Source organism: Pleurodeles waltl, chromosome 1_1, assembly GCF_031143425.1.
Source record: "Pleurodeles waltl isolate 20211129_DDA chromosome 1_1, aPleWal1.hap1.20221129, whole genome shotgun sequence".
In the NCBI taxonomy this organism is placed as follows: domain Eukaryota; kingdom Metazoa; phylum Chordata; class Amphibia; order Caudata; family Salamandridae; genus Pleurodeles; species Pleurodeles waltl.
Window position 1 is genome coordinate 161,951,988 of NC_090436.1, and position 17,801 is coordinate 161,969,788.

Sequence of the window (17,801 nt, forward strand, 5' to 3'; positions counted from 1 at the left end):
CACTGATCTAGAGGTGAAAACAAAGTCTATCCTGGAGCGCACAGATCCATCAGGGCGGCTCCAGGTGAAATTCCTGGCGTCCACCCCCATGGATCCAATGACGTCCGTCAGGGAGGCCTCACCCACCATCTCCGCTAGGAGTTTCGCACCATCATCCATCCATCCTTCCCCAGCTCTGGTCCCACATCGACCACCACTCTCTAGTATACAGTTGAAATCCCCACCCATCATGATTGTTCTGGAGGTGACCAGCTGTGGTCTGAGGCGCTAGAACAGCTCCTGTCTCTCACCTACATCAGAAGGCGCATACACATTGATCAGTCTAACCGGTTCTCCTGCCCATGAGCCGTCAACTACAAGAGTCCTGTCGCCTTCCAGCTCGGTGACCGAGTCCATTGTGAAGCACCTCCCTCTGACTAAGGTAGCGACTCCTACAGACCTACTGCTGTTCCCCCCAGACCAAAAGGAAGGCCCAAATGCCCACTGCTGTTCTAGGTGTGCGTATGAAGCTGAAAAAGGGATGGAGCATTCCTGAATCATGTACACATCACATTCCTGGCTGGCAAGAAAGTTCAAGGTGCTAGCACATCTGCGCTTGTCTCTGATACTTCTCACATTTATGGAAAACAATTAAATAGCCATCTTAATTAGTGTTTAAGAGTTTAACTTAGGCTTAAATACTAACTATCAAGTCAGAGTAATTAGCTGTATTTACACAGTGACAAGGCTACCTACAGGGCTGGTCAGGCTCCTGGCGGGTCTCCGGCGCGGGGCTGTTGTCTTGGCCACCGCTGCTTGGTGCTTCTGTGAGGCTGGCTTGCCCACGTGGCTGGTCTCTGGCTCTTCCTCCTCCAGGTTGGCAGGTAGGCTTTGCTCTTCCTCCTCCATGGAGATCTCTTCCTTTTCGGCTGCTGCTGGCGATGGTGGTGGGGACGCTTCCATGACGCTGGCTAGCGCCCTCATCTCCTGCAGCACTCTGGTGACTTGGTCCAGTTGGTCATCTGGACCCTCATTCCCTGGTTGTTCTTCTTCTTCTGACTCCTCTGGATCAGAGTTGGGGTTGTGGTTGCTCAGGTGTTTCTTCCTGGTCTTCTTTGTTACTTGTGGGGGACTGTGCCTCCTTTTCCTGCGCTCCTGTTTTGTCCAGGGTTCTTCTTCCTGGATCTCAGAGGCGGGTTGGGGAGCGTTGTCTGTTGGCACACTCTCAGGGATGGCAGGCATTCCTTCTTCTGTGCTCTGTGGCTCCAGGACCGGGGTGGAGCTTTGGTCAGGTTTGACTTGCTCCTGCCTGGGGCCTTTTCTCCTCCCAGTTTCCTTGGTCTTTCTGGGTGCTGGGACTGGAAAGCTGGCCGCGGCAGCCTCCTCTTGTGACTCTCTCCCAGGAGGTTTGGCCGCCTGGGCGTAGGACTTGGCTCTTTGCGGGCAGTCTTTGAAACAGTGGCCCACGGCACCGCAGAGGTTGCAGGGGGCTTCCTCTTTGCATGCCCTGGCTGTGTGTCCTTCTCTTTTGCAGTTCTTGCACGCTTGCACTGTGCAATCTTTAGCGGTGTGGCCTGGTTTACTGCACTTGTTACACAGTTTGGGCTGCCCGGGGTAGAAAAGGTAGCCCGAGTCGCGCCCTAGGGAGAAGCTTGAAGGAGAGTGATGGATTCCATCCGGGGCGGCCGGGTCCTCTTTCAGCTTCACCATGACTGTCCATTTACCATCCCATATGCCATCACTGTCCAGGTTGCGGGAAGGTTCTCTCGTCATTGTGCAGTGGCGGCGTAGGAAGGTGGTCAGGTCCTGGATGTTGACATGCGGGTTGTAGGCATGCACGGTCATCCTCTTGACCTCCAACACGAGTTGGCACTCCAGGTGGAAGTCAGAGAAGGGTTTCTCGTCCCGTCTTGACCAGCACATCTGCCAGTATCTCCTGCAGATTGATTCCGACATGAACGTCAGCAGGTAAGTGCCTTTGGGTGCATCTGACATTATGCACCAAATCTCAGCTGCTGTGAACCCCATCTTGGTCACCAGCAACTCTGTGAAAGTCTTTCTGCTCAGCTCTGGTGTGGAGCCATCCGATTCCACCTTCCTCTGCATCTTCACCGTGTTGTGGAACCAGGGGTTCAGCGGTCTGCTCATCCTGTCCTTGCTGTTGCGGCGTGCCTTGGGAAGGGTCCTTCAGGGAGCTGCAGCAGGTAGGTACTCCTCAGGCCTGCTCCTGGTGGCTGGCAGTGGTTCCCTTCAGGCAGGCAGGGAGGCTTGGCAGGCAGGGGATCCCCTCAGCAAGCAGGCAGGCAGGCAGGCCTCAGTATCCAGGCAGCTCCAGCAGGCAAGGAAGAGTCTTCAGCAGGCAAGCAGCTCCAGCAGGCAGGTGAGAGTCCACTGCAGGCGGTTCCAGCAGGCAGGCGAAGTCCACAGCAGGCAGGTGAAGGTCCACAGCAGGCAGGCAGGCTTCAGCAGGCAGGTATCTTCAGCAGGTTGCAGCTCCAGTAGTAGCACTTAAAAGTGCCCTTGTGTGCATATAGCACCAGGTAGCTCTTTGGCAGAACAGTGACCTCTAGTGGACACTAAAGGTACTGCAGGCACGGGGTCATCAGCCAGACTAGCTTCAATACAGTGGCACAGTGAGCAAGGGACCTATGTCTGGGCATCCCCTAGCCACTTAGGGAGACTTTAGCAACACAAATGTATGATGAATGTAGTGCTGACATTTTTCAAACACTCACCCCCAGTCACAGATCTGGGTTAAATCCATTGTTCTTTTGCTCACCATGCCACCCCAGTTTGGACCTAGCCTTATGCAAATTAGTCTTGACCCTGCTCCCTATGGGAACAGTCCAGCCCAAACTGCCAGGCTTTAGCATCATGAGACCTTCAGGTATAAGCATACTATATAAATTCAACAAGCATAACATAACAAAGTAGCGCAACATAATAACAGTAGTGATGTGGTAGTGGTGGCCTAGACCACCCTCCTGTCCAGTGTTGGTGGTCTCCTGACCTGATGTATTAAAGGCAGCACATTTCATGGTTTTCAAAGATCACTTCTCTCCCCACCTACACTCACGGAAGTACTGAGTCCGGGTGCCTGTGTGTGTAGCAGGGCAGCTCTAAGCATGAATTCCATTAATGCTGGCTCAGGAACATTTGCCCAATTATACAAGTACATAAACAAATGTATACAGCATGACGCTGGAGATAAGCTTGCAACTCAGGAAATGTTAGGGAATGTCATGTCAATGAACTTCCTACCTCAAGACAATCAAAATTTATATCTAAGGCACATTTTTCCAGAACTGAAAACAGATTTAAACACTACATATCAGTAGTTCCCAAACGTTTTGGAACCATGGGCCAATTTTTAGAACAACAAACTTTCATGATCCACATAGCTTTAACCCTTCTAGTGCTAAGCCCCTTCCCCTGCTGAACCCCCATGCTAATCCTTTTTTTAGCTATTTTGGGTAGTTTGCACTTAGGCCCCCATAATTTTTGTCCACATAAGCTATCAATGCTAAATTTGTGCTCTTTATTCGGTTTGAGGATTCCCCAGGAGGGGACCGAGAAATTGGCCAAAATACAGCTAAATTTGGGTTTTGGGAAAAAAATGGGAAAAAGTGCTACAGAAGAAAGCGTGTGTTTTTTCCCTGCAAATCGCATAAACAAAGGGTTTGCAGTGTTAAAATCACCATCTTCCCAGCTATCTGGAACTAGCAGATTTGAATCACAAAACCACATTTTTCAACACAGTTTTGGCATTTCACTGGGACATAGCCCATGTTCCCAATTTTTTGTGCTTTCGACATTCTTCCAGTTAGTGGTAGAAATGGGTGTGAAACCAATGGTGCATTATACTTTCCTAAAAGGTAGACACAATTTTTAATTCAGCAAGGGGTGATTTGTGTAGATCCTTTAAGAATTTCCCAAAGGAAGTTACAGTTGAAATAAAAAAATACTGACCTTGAGTTGAAAAAACCAGCCATTGTGTCTACATTTTCATCTATAACTTCTTATAAGTATGGTAGACTTTTAAATGCAATATAACGGTACGTCCGCTAGACCCTTCTGGTTGAAGCGGTATATAGGGCTTATAAGTTCGTAAAGAACCCTAGGGACCCAGAGCCAATAACTGAGCTGCACCTTGCTATGGTTTTCCGTTGTATACCAGACATCCAATAATCAATTTTGTAAAATATAAAGAGTAAAAAAACTTGATTTGAGGAAACATATCCATTTCTGAAACTGCAACATGATATGGAGATTAGAAACAGTGGTTAATTGCACATCTCTGAATAGGGGGTTACCCATACTGGCATGTGAATTAGGGGCCGTGTTTGAAATGACTTCTTTCTTACACACTGTCTTACACTTGGAAGGCACAAATGCAGAGATAGACAAGTCATAATAACACGTGTTCTACTATTTTGTGTTCCCCCAAGTCTCCTGATAAAAATGGTACCTCACTTGTGTGGGTAGGCCTACTGCCCGCAGCAAGAATTGGTCCAAAATGCAAGATGGGTACATCAAATATTTCCACGCAAAACTGACAAAGTGGGTAGCTGTGGTTTTTCGGCACTACTTCAGCTGGCACCTTGGAAAACCTAGCAAACCTGTACATCTTTGAAAACTAGACATCCAGGGGAATCCAGGATGGAGTGACTTATGTGGCTTTCACCAGGTTGTTTTACCCAGAACCCCTCGCAAACCTAAAACGCTGATTAAAAATAACACATTCTTCTCACATTTTTGTGATGGAAAGTTCTGGAATCTGAGGGGAGCCACAAATTTCCTACCTCCCAGCGTTCCTCTTAGTCTCCCAATAAAAAATTATACCTCACTTGTGTAGGTGGGCCAAGCGCCTGTGACAGGGAAGGGCCAAAAACTTGTATTGGGGGGGAACCAAAGCAGGTCCAAAAGGGCATCTTTTTTTTCATACGTTTTTAGGCTGACCCTGCTTTGGGGACCCAACAATTAAGGCAGATTTTTTATCAGTATAGATGGGGCAATGTTGGGTGGTAGGAATTTTGTGGATTCCTGTGGATTATAGACGTTTCCATCACAGAAATGTATGAAAAATGTGTGATTTCAGGCAAAGTTGGAGGGTTGCAGGGCATTGTGGGTAATTGACAAGACCATGTCCACTCACCTGAATTCCAGGTTCTGTGGGAGCAAAGAGAATAAAACCCTCACCCCTAAACACTATTCTCTCTTACCTGAACTTAACAGGAAATGAGCGAGTAGTCTCTTGGGATAGGGAACAGGGATTTGGGAAGGGAAGAGAAACAAAAACACTGATTCACAAAGGAGCATCACTGTTGTTCTAAGAAAGTTGCCTCAGGGTTTGGTACAGGAATTTCTAAGACCAAAAACGAATACAAATCTACAAAAGTACAAATATCACAGAGTCTTTCAGCATCATAACAATAAGTATTATCATTCAATTGAGCAATCACAGAGCGTTTCAGCAAAATCACAATAATTATTAGCACTTGAATGCTCAACTATTAAACACACTTTTGTAACTCACAACAAAATCATTATAAAATCAAACTTATGAATTTGTCTTTTGTTATTCATTTTCACACAATAGACTTGCTCCGAAAATAATCAGAATACACGTAAAATTTTGCATAGATATTGAGGGATGCCTTTAGGAGTTCACAACACTTAACTTCAATGCTGCCTTTAAAAATACTTCTCAAGCTGTCTTTGGAAAATAGTCTTGTATTACGGTTTTCTCAGCATCGACTAATGATTTTCATAATTTCACTAACCTCGAAAAGGTTGAAAACAGGGGAACGATAGGGGGATTACTCACAAACCAACTTCTCCTGGAATATTTTCGAATATTTGAGGGAGATGGAACACTGTTCGTAAATTCTCCAGCTGCTGCGAAAGTAATCCGCTCCAAAAAGGGAAGCTCCGATGAAGTCTTGCACTGAAATGACAACTCCAGAAAGAATCACATAAACTCCATCTGAACCGGGAACACCTGCAAGTGAAGGAAGACTTGAAGCCAAGCGGAGGAAACACATTGGCAGTTCTATTTATAGAGTGGTGATGAGCCATCAGAGACATGCTGGTGATGAGTCATTAATCACTTCTGATGATTCATATGAAGGAATTCTGGTGATGAGTCACCAGACACATGCTGGTGATGAGTCATCAAACACTTCTGATGATTCATATGAAGGAATTCGATGTCTCCATAAGCCACTTGGCACACAGTTCACAAATGGAACAACACTTGCTTTTATCAATATAAACAAACATGCAATGTAGTGTTCCTCACAAGTTACAGGGAAGTGCTGTAAACACATTCATGACATGTTTCATAGTTCTTCATACATGCTGATTTATTTTATGAGGGTGCAGCAAGGAGCGTGCGTGTGTGAGTGCGAGTCCTAACAGTAATAAAATGGTGTGGGTGCATGTGAATCACACTACCCTAGACATCCCCAAATGTTTAGTTTTCAGAAATATCTGGGAGGTTTTTTCAGGTGGCAGCTTACCCAAGCCCAAAAGGTGCAGCCGCTCACCATTGCAAGTGGGACGATATTTGGAGTTAGCTAAGCTCTCTTGGCCCATAAGAGTCAAATGTCCTCTTGCTTGCCATTAGGATGAGATGTGTTATTCCACAGGGAAAGGCAGAAAGAATGTTGCCCCATTCAGCTGGGGTGGGGAGCATAAACATGCCCATGGTGGTGGCCACTCCCACCCCCTATACTTAAAAGAAAATGCTTCCCTGGTGTCTAGTGGGCATTCTGTCTGCCCTGGGGGCAGATCGGAGTTAATAAACCCCATCTCACCCTAGGGGGGCAGAAAGACTGTGCCAATTTATTTTGGGGGTGGAGGGAGTAGGGGCATTGCCATGTCCATTATGGGTAGCCCCCTACACCTATACTAACAGCAAACAAAAGACTGCTGATTGTTGTTTTTGGGAGGGGGTACTGCAATGCTTGTTCTAGGCTGCCCCACGCCTAGATGAATAAAAAAAATTATCCTTGGTGCCTTGTGGGCTTTCTGCACCCCAGGGAGCTGATTGGGGACTATTGCCCCATCTGCTCCCCTGGGGGGGCAGAAAGATTGTGCTGAATTTTAGCCCAAGGGGCTGCTTCCCCCTCCCTGGTGCCTACTGGGTGGATTCCTGCTTGGGATCGCCCTCTTGCAGCAAGCCCCAAACAGGGATCTACTAGGGAGGGCTACCATTGGAATGGAAAGGAGAGATTCCCCCCTTTCCAATGATGTATCTCCCATCTGCCTCGGTGCTCAGAGGGCTGAACATCGAGGCAGTGAAAGTGAAATGAGCCGATCTGCTCATTTCACTTTTGGTTTCAATGAAATGACGTTGGCGCGTCCCATGCGCTATTCCTCATTTCAATGAAACAAAAGAAACAGCCTCAAGAAATGGGGAAGCTTTCCTCCATCTCACAAGGCTGTTTCTTTCTAAAAGAAACCCATCTGGTGCCTGCACCAGAGGGATTTCAAGTGCCATGTAGATGAATGGTCGGAAGCCATCCAACGCACATGAGCACTGTAGAGTCAGAAGGCTCCCGGCCGGCCGACACACAGAACGGGTTAATGGACAGGCGGCGGACATTTTTGTGTTTAGCTAAAGCATCATGTGGTAGCGCACTGTTATTATCAAACAACACAGTTAAATGACCAGCAAATGTGCACATACATAACATTTTACTGGTAAAACTATATAGGTCACAAGAGATAATCTATTGGAATTGGGTTTCAGTGAATATTACCGTTTGTGCACCACCAAGTAAAGTGTTGTGAGGTGTTTTGAAGTGTGCTTCCATCACACTTCATAAATACAAAAAAGTGCTTAATTCTTGCTTTCCTAATCATTGAATGTGTACAGTTCATTTACACATATTTACATTTTGTTGTTTATTATAAAAAATTGCATCGTACAGCCTTTACTTTCACACATCTGTACCCCAGCAAAATTGTCCATTACTGTTGATTACGAGCTGGCAACAATGCTATCGCCACTTCACCACTGGGAGTCAGTCCAGCGGGAAGTCATAATAGGCCCAGCGGGGAGGTAGCCATTATGGTGTTCACATGTAATGTGCCCAGCGCATCATAACCCAGCTGCGCAGCAGTGGTCCACCATTTAAAATGTGAGCACTTGGCATTACAGCACAAACATATTTTATCACAAATCTTACAGTGAATGAAACTCCATTAGGGAGTATGACTAACAGCCGAGGTCCCAAAAATGGACATGACATCCAAAACTGAAATAATTGGGGTTTTCGTGCTCTCTTATATTGTCCATGCTGACCACTTTTCAATTCCATTCATTCAAACCCACAAAGGTAACCTCAGTTATTAACACAATTGGGCTTATTTACAATTTCATGCAAAAAACAGGAGATAATACCCTGTAGCTGTTATAGGGTTCATTTTGAGCAATATTGTTTTTAGTTTTTTGATTATGGGAAGTAATGAAAAAAGAATCAGCACAGTAGGCTTCTATTTGTATTGTGACACAAAAAGCAGAGGAAACATGGGTGGTGAATGTGGAAAAGGAGAAATAGAAAGTGAAGGAGTAAAGAATGAAAAGAAACACTGAAGGTGCTGTGAAAAGGATGATCTTTAGTTAAGAACGAGTGGCAGGGAGAGTTGCGCGATCGCACAAACAAGATGGCCGCCTCCCAATAACCTCGAGAGACTGCCCTCGTTATCGTCAATCATTTTACATATTAAAGGCATTTATTTACCTTGTTTTGAGGCATAAGTGCTGTAAGAGGTTCAGCACTTCGTGGTGAGGTGAATTTTTGGTCTTTTTAGAAGAGTGAGGGGATTTCTTCAAAGGAGTCTTTCATTCGAGCTCTCCAGTGAAGTGAAGTTGGAAGCGCCTGTCAGGAAGGCAGAGATGACTGGAAGAAAGGGCGAGGCTGAGGCCTAACCACTCCCACAGCTGGTTCTAGCTGCTACACAGCTTGCTTTATTAGTGATATTTTAATTAATTTTATTCTCTCTAATTTAATGGAGTGAAGCTGATATCTTTCATATTATTTACTAATACTAAATTAAAATGGAAGGAAAAAAATGTGCCTATGATGAATATCGAACGTAAACAAACAACTTCTCCACCACCAGAAAAGTAAAAAATAGTAGATTCCGCTGAACCTTCCCTCACTATTATATTAGAACTACAGGCAGTGCACGCAAATACAGATAAAATTGATTCAGAAATTAAAAATATATGCAATGATATGGCTAGTCTCTCAATGAAAGTTTCTGACAACTCAATTAAAATTCAAGATAAGACAAAAACAGACTGTATAGCGCCTCTTACTGCGAAAATTTAACCTATGAATAGACTGTTTCTTGATTTAGAAAATCGAAATAGACAATATAACCTGCGTATTTTTAATGTGCCAGGAGATGTTGAAGATAAAGACTGTAGGAAATACTTGCAAGCCTTGTTACCTGGTCCCCTAAACGTAAAATTCCCAGAAAATGTTGACAAAGCACATAGAATTCCTTCTCATTGTAATCCAAGTAATATGAAACCACGTCAAGTGATCTTTAAAGTTTTATGGTACGATCACCTTGTGATGCTCCGAAAAGCAGCAAGATAGTTTCCAATGTTAATGGTTAACGGAAATAAAATCTTTATACATCAAGATCTTGCTAAGGAAACTGTTAAAATACATAAAGAATTTGTTGATCATCATTAATAAACCAAGAGTGTAAACTTCATGCAAAAATCCTTGCAACCAGACTAGCTTCTGTACTAGATGCTATTGTACATATTGTTGAAACCGGTTTTATAAAACATAGACATTCTACAAATAATACTAGACTGTTATTCCATGTAATTGAAAATGCTTCATGTTTATCTTTTCCATCTGGAGTTCTTGCATTAGATGCTGAAAAAGTGTTTGGCAAAGTGTGTTGGCATTATCTATTTCATACCTTATCTATACTTAATTTTAGTAATTCCTTTATTTGCATGATTTCAGCGCTATATTGTGGGCCGTCTGCAAGACTTTCTGTCAATAATATCTATCTAATAAATGTTTGCTATTTAGAAGTACTCACCAAAGTTGCCCCTTATCACCTCTACTTTTCATCCTTTCTATTCAACCGTTACTTATTGCTATTAGAAATTGTAAAGAAATAGAAGGTATCACATTTAATGATATTACTATTAAAACTTCAGCATATGCTGATGCTGTTTTATTATATATTGCTAACCCTGAATCATCCATTCCCTATTTATTAAATTTAATTCATCCATATTCCCACATTTCAGGTTATTCTTTAAACACGAATAAGACTGAATTTTTTCCTTTAAATGTATACTGTACCCATGATATGTTACCTAAAAATGAAATCATATGGCAAAGGAAAAATCTTAAGTATCTGGGTATTTTCTTTTCTAGTACTATTCAACAATCAATTACATTGAACTGCGATTATATTCTTAATCATATCAAAAACAAATTTCAGAAATGGTCTACTTTACACTTATCCTAGTGGGGCAAAGTTGAAGCTATTACAATGATTATTACTGCTCCAAAACTACTTTATTTCCTCTCCATGATCCCAACTCAACTCCTTCTCAAGTTTTACAAACATTTAGATAAATATATATCTAAATTTATCTGAAATAATAAGTTGCCACGTATAATTGCCACGTATAACCTATAAAAAACTAAAATCCCGAAAATGGAGTGGTGGTTTGGGTTTTCCAGATTTCTTTAATAATCATAAAGCATTTATATTAACACAACGCATTTTTGGTTTACTAATACAGATTTTAATAATGTACCCACGTGGTTTCGCTTTGAAAGAAGTTTGGTGTCACCATTTCCATTATTGACATTTCTGACAATGTCATCTTCTAACTCTATATTAAAAAGATCCTCAATACTAAAATCTACAAAATGAATACTACAAGATTTGGATTCTATTTTCCAAGTACCTATTTCTAACACCTTAAATATATCTTTATGGCACAACCCTTTCTTGAAACTTAGTTGTAATATAAAATTCTGGAAGTCTTGGATAAACTCTGGTATTTTTTACTTAAAAGATATAGATCATAATAATACCTTTTTTACTTCAACAAAAATATTCCCTTTCCAGTGTAGATGTGATTAAGTATGAACTTTTATGTAATTCCATCCTTGATTTGTTAACTAATTTTCCAGAAAATATTATTTCTGATTTAGAAATTTGTATACATACAATCGCTTCCTCTACTCATGCAGTGTCAATGTATTATAAAACATTGACTAATTTGAATTTTCTATCCTCTTTTTGGTATAATGAGGAAGGCATATCTCTTTCACAAGACTCATGGCTAAAAATATGGCTGAATAATATTTCTAGATGATTACATGTATCTTTATTTCAAACTAATTCATTCATATTATTATTTAATTGATTATGGACCTCGTTAAAATTATTTAGAGCACATTTACTAAATTCTCACAACTGTTAGCATTGTAATTCTACTTCACGCTCCTTAAAGCATATGCTCTTTGATTGTTTGATTGTTTCTAAATTTTGAAAGGCGGTATGGGGTGTTATTCCAAAAGATTATAATTTCTCAGAAAAAACTCTCATATAGCTTACTGATTGGCAAATCAAGTTTATTGTCAGCAAAACTGTCAGATAAGAATAACAAACTTTTTGACTTTCTAATTTCTGCTGCCTTAAAATCAATATTGGCGAATTGGGAAAATGCATCATCATTATCAATTCATACATGATAGTCATGAATATTTTTTTCCAGAAAAGGGTCTGATTTGACTATGATGGATGTTGTTCATAACACAAATGTTTTTCAGTCATTCTAGAAACTGACTGATTATTATATAGCAATGTTTTTATAAATATGTATTATTATAAATATATGTTATATAATCGTAAAATTATGTGATTATTGTAGTAGCTTTAGTATGATATATTTGTAAGATAGCTTTTATCAACCCCCCTGTTTATTTTCAAGTTTGGTTATTATTATATTCAGCAAGTGTTATTATTTAGGTACAATTATTATATTATTGTGATAATGATAGTACTCAATGTACCTTTTTCGGTGATCTTTTTTGTCTGGTCTGTTTGTCACATCATAAAATAATAATGAAATATTTTGAACCCAAAAAGGAGTGGGAGGGATGAGGAGGTGGAAAAACATGTAAAAATAGTGAGGGAGAGGAGAGGTTGTTTAGGGCTCCCAACAACAGATGCAAAAAAAAGAAAAAGAAAGAAGGTAGTAGGGAAGAAGAGGAAAGCGAAGGTGGGGCGATAAGGAGTAACATCATACAAACACCAAGGACAGAAGGGTTCAAGCCCTGGAGAAGTGAAGAAAACCAAAAAAGACAGAATAGTAGAGAGGGAGACAGAAGTGGTTGATAAGGTTTTCACTAAGTTTGAATCGAAAACTTGGAGAGTGCCATTTAGCTTGGCCATTTTCAAGACAGGGTTATGCAAAATGAATATTCAGATTTTGCATTGATTATGTTTCATTTATTGAGGGATTACATACAACTGTTCAGAGTAGGTATGTAAAAGGGCACAAATGGGGAAAATGTGTAATAATTGGGTTGTAGCACATTTCAGAAAGTAACTCCTTCAGTCATCCAGCCAATAAGGAAACAAACACAAATATAAGTGCACAGGGGTCTTCCTAAAAAAAAATTGAAAAGCTACTACATTAAAAGACTAATATGCAGGAATAAAATATGTGCAGAAAATGTGCACAAAAATGGGGAGGTACTTTAGCTGCCACAATGCATATGTTAAAATGTAATCTCAGTACCCAGCCACTGATGGTCTTCATATGGTTGGTTTTCATCTACAACATACTGTACAGGTCAAAATGATGTATATTTTAGTGAATACCATACCTCAGTTTATAAACTCCTGCTGCTCAGCTACTCAATGAACTTCGCAGAACCAGTAATATTCTCTTATTTTCTTTCTAGTTACTAGGAAATACAATAAGGTACTTATATATTTAGAACTTCAGGAAAGTGGTTCTTTAAACTTGCAACAGTGTCTTAAAACATCAGTGCTTAGTGGGTTTAGCACCTATGCTGAAACTCATGAGTCATAAGTTTGAATCCATGCAGGACCTTTTATCCTTCTGAGTTAAAGAGCTCAGAAGTATAAAAGGTCCTGCATGGATCACCTGCATAATAAAACTGAGTAGTAATAACAGAACAAAATACCGAAGTACCAAAAGATATCCAAAATTGCTCATATGCAGCAATAACATAAGCCATTCCTATTCCCTTCCTTGTACTGCCAACTGCCCATGCCTGTCATTTGTCCGTCCAACTTAGAGGCCTGGGTCTGATTAAGTTCCCTATGAGTGATAAGGACATGTGGTGAGTATGAAACTTACGGATGGCGTGGTATAAATGGCAATTGGAAGCAATGGTTAGAGTGAAAGTTTGCCCTTTCTTAGACTGACGTATTAATAAACTTTGATGTCCTCTGGAAATATGCTGATACCATAGTATGGAGCTACAATACATTATACACCTCTTTCACCACATTGATGGATGAGCTAATACATAGTTTACGATATTAACGGATAACAATTGAAATTAATAATAGCAGGATTTTTTACATGGACAATGAGAACTGAATGCAGTGTGCAGCAGGACCAGGTAGAAAACAATTGTATATGGTGTATAGGACCCTGGTGTGAAAGACAGTGTAGAGAGTCAAACTTTTAGACTTGTGGTGATTTTGTTACAGCTATATGATATAAATCTCAATGTCAAATCATTATTAAATCTAGATGGCCACAATCACCCTCCGCTATCTGCCTTCCCATAGTAGAAACCTTTAGTTTATACAGCTTTCCTTGCATGTACACCATACCTCCTTATTTTTCAAGTATGCTGCAATGTTTAAGTCCTTTGAGGGAATCATTTGTACCCGCACACGGGGTGGCAGAGAAAAAGTGTAGTTTCACTACTGTTATATTTTACTAACAGAAACTGATTTTGCATCGCTATGGCAGCACCTCAGCGATACAAGTTTTGATGCCACTGATGTCATATTGTAGCACAAATTGATAAACAAAAAGAACAAAATTGTAAGATAGTTAAGAAATGATATAGATTTCATAAATTGTAAAATCTTAATTTTTACATGTTGAATACACAATAACGTATAAATATGAGAATATAACCAAAAATTAAGTGTTTGTTAAATACCAATTCTGCCTTTCAGTTTAAATGTAGCATAAAAATGCTAAATATGTTGATAATGGTCTGCATCAGCGCTTCCTACTTTCATCAAACGGCCTGGCTGATACATTAGATCCACAATGTATGCTTCAGGAGGTCGAAGGACTACAGTAATTCCAGGGGCAGAATCCTCTTGCAATTTAACTTCATTCCAGGCTCTGTTGTAGTCTCCACGGATGAGGTAGGTAGCAATGCCAATTCTATCTGCTAAAACCTTGAAAAGTAAAGCTCTGTGGCAGAATATGCCCTTAGTGATGGCCCCAATCGGAATTATATTGGATTTAAATTTGAATTTCAACTCACTGATGTGAAGTTCCCAGGGGAATTCGTGTAATTTGTCCTTTTCAATTGGACCACCCATCTTATCTGCAACAAACTGTGCCAGCAGCACCACCTGATCCCTGGTATTAGGATGTTCAAGAACAGTTTTAGTAACATCACCAATATAACTAAATAAAATTAAGTCAAAAGGGGGAAGCCATTGTTTCTTTTCGATAATGATTTCCTGCAAAGTATGCCCCTCTTCTTCTTTTACTTTGTCCTCTTCTTTTTTTGGTTTCCCCTTCCCTTTGCTTGCTTTTTCTTTAATGCCGCTTCTACTAAGGGAAGATGGAGAACGTCCAGATGAAGGATCTTGCTTGTCCTCCACTGGAGATGCCCCCCTAGTACTTGGTTTTTCCTTTGCCATTCTGCTGACTGAAGTTGGCGACCGTACGGCATTGCGATCTGCTTTTTCGTCTGAAGCTGGAGAATGGGGTGGCCCATGTTCAATAGCGCTGGCATTCACTAGGAGTACTGCCCGGTGATCGTTGACTTCTTGCTTACTCAGTTCTTCCAAAGACAGGAGCTTTGCTTCAGGCTTTATACGACCACAATCATAAAACCCATCATTAATAATGTTGCTGGAGGATAAGTAACCCTTGTGGCTGTATTTTAAGGGTAGAAAGTTATCAAACAGTTTGTTCTGAGCTCCTTCACTGAAATTGTTTCTGCGGCTCACTGACAGGTTGATTTCTTGTAGAATGTCTAAGGCCCCTAGGTTGCACAACTCTACTGCCGTTAGTTCATCACCTGCACAGACCATGACTGCCCAGCATGCATTTCGCCTGACTTCATCATATTTAGATTTAAGTAAGTGCACTAGTGGGCCCAGCCCACCTGCATTTCTTAACTCAGCTCTTGCATCCGCATCACATGCAATTGCAGCAACAGTGAGTGCTGCCTTGCTCATCACTATACTGTTTGTGGACTGAAGAGGTTTGACAATGGCCTGCATGACCCCGTGACCTTGGATACTGACACGTAAAATATCTTGGGAGGCCATGTTAATGATGACAGTTCCACAGTGGGCAACAGCGACGTCTCTGTCATCCGATAACAGTTTAACCAAGGATTCTACACCGCCAGCTTCCATAACAGCAGTTGCGTTGCTGGGGTTGTTGGTGGTCAAATTAGCCAACGCTTGGACTGCTGATTCCCTAACAGCTCCATTCTCACTGCTCAACAAGTGAACTATAAGGGGTATCCCGTCGTTTCGGAACAAATCCTTACTGGCCACATTGGCACACATGGCAGAAATGGCCTGGCAAGCAGCAGCTCTCACGTCGTCGTTGTCACTTATCAAAAGAGTAACAAGGGTTTTTTCTGCTTCTTGGTCACTGAGCATTTTTCTGCTTTCATTATCCTGAGCTGCTTTGCCAAGTGCCTTGGCCGCGTTGGCCTGCACTTCTGGGATGGTTGAGGTTTCCATGAAGGTAAGCAGCCTCTTCATTCCTCCTGTTTGCTGTAGCAACTGCATGGTTTCAATGTCGTCTAGACAATGTGTCATCACCGAAAGAGCTTCCACGTGCAGATCATTTAAGTCCTTCAGTTCCAAGATCTGCAGGATTTGCTGCAGCGCTTGACTTTGTTTCAGAATTGTCCTTGCTTCTGCGTCATTGCTTAAAGTGGCCAGTGTTTTTAGTGCCAGTACCTGGATTACGGGGTATTCCGACTTCAGAAGTTCGAGTATAGGAGGAATTCCCTGCAGTTGGCACAGTGCAGCACGACTCTGAAAATCCTGCACTAGCTGGTAGATGCATTCAACTGAGTTTTTCTTAACATCGGGATCGGGGCTGCCCAGCAGGCGGACAAGAGGTTCAAGACCATTGTGCTCCAGGATTTTGGCTTTGCTGGTGAAATCAACGGACAAGTAAGCGAGGCACAGGCTTGCAAACTCGTGGATGACGGTCTCCTCTTCTGGTGCCAGGCGGGCGATGAGTGCTGGAAAGACATCCATTGTGCGCAGGCGCTGCCTGGCGTCAGGATGCCCTGCCAGGGTCCCCAGGACAGTGGTTGCGTTGCGCCGCACGATCTTGTCTTCGTGAGAGATGAGGTTAAGCAGAGGCGACAGAGCCCCAAGGTCCAACAGCAGCAGTTTATTCTCGTCGCTCTTTTTAGCGAACTTATACAGTGATTCGCTTGCTTTGCCTAGAACTTCTTCCTCGGGAGACTGAAGCATCAACACCACCGTGGGCACTTTTTTACTTTCGATCGCCAATGGATCGAAGACATCTTTGGGTGGGGCTTCGGGTTCCTTCTTCACCTTTTTCCCCATGTCACCGTTGAGGTCCCTCGCCGTTCGCTCCTCTCTTGCTTCGCGCAGCTCAGACAGCTACAGATGCAAGTTGCTGTTTAGGGAGTTGCTAGGAGACGGCCTGCACATTTACTTCCGGGTCGCACACATTTCAAGTATTTGCGTTGACACCTTGCTTTGCAACCAATGAAATAAGACTCATGCGCGTAGCTACTAAACTCCTCCGCCCTAGTTACAATGTTCTTTAAGGGCTGAAGAGTAAATTAGTACACTAATCACTAATGGCTCGATCACGATAGATTTAATTAGAATTAATATTTACATTTTGGGTTGGTAAATACTTGTAATATTTAATATCACGACACCTTGTTTTAAATAAATAAATAAACATTGTCTTATAATGTAAATAACATTATAACACAAAGTCTTGATTTCTTAATACCTCACAGAACATATTAATTAAAAAATGTATTTTAGGTTAAAACTTGCCAGTACTTTATGTACTTTTAGTGCGTAGTTTGAACCGGCTGTTTCAGGTGCTCGGTACCACCACTTAAATGTCAACACTGGTGCTTGTGACAGTCTACCACAAGGTGGATGTCTGGCTAATGTAGAGATGACCACTGCAACAGTGAGTTACTAATTTAGTATACATTAAGCATGCCTATTACCTGCTGCCAATCCATTCTTAGAGCTGTGGGGGCATGAAATAGTCTGAATTGTCACACTTGTAGAAGTGTGATGGTTAGTGAAAAGACGCCACTCACATCTTCTTTTTCTAGATTTTATTCCAGACAAGTCAAGTACTACCAACCCTGGCAGATACCAACGACCACTGCCAGGGCAACAGCCCCTCAACATTCCCTTCCATCCCACTACGTTGCCAAGCAACATTACATCCACAACATTCCAACATAAACCCAACATATCTCCCTCCCAAACTAACAAAAAGTTTCTAGCATGAACATTGCAAAATAACCAACAACTTAATA

General features: G+C 41.8%; 1 protein-coding gene across 1 annotated transcript; it reads right to left on the bottom strand.

The window, feature by feature from the left end:
* Nucleotides 1-7,547: 7,547 nt before the first annotated feature.
* ARMC3 (armadillo repeat containing 3) lies at nucleotides 7,548-16,913 on the bottom strand. Its single transcript, XM_069219455.1, has one exon. It carries the CDS (start codon nucleotides 16,828-16,830, stop codon nucleotides 14,239-14,241), a length of 2,592 nt encoding a protein of 863 aa, XP_069075556.1. The 5' UTR covers nucleotides 16,831-16,913; the 3' UTR covers nucleotides 7,548-14,238.
* Between the last annotated feature and the right edge of the window lie 888 nt (nucleotides 16,914-17,801).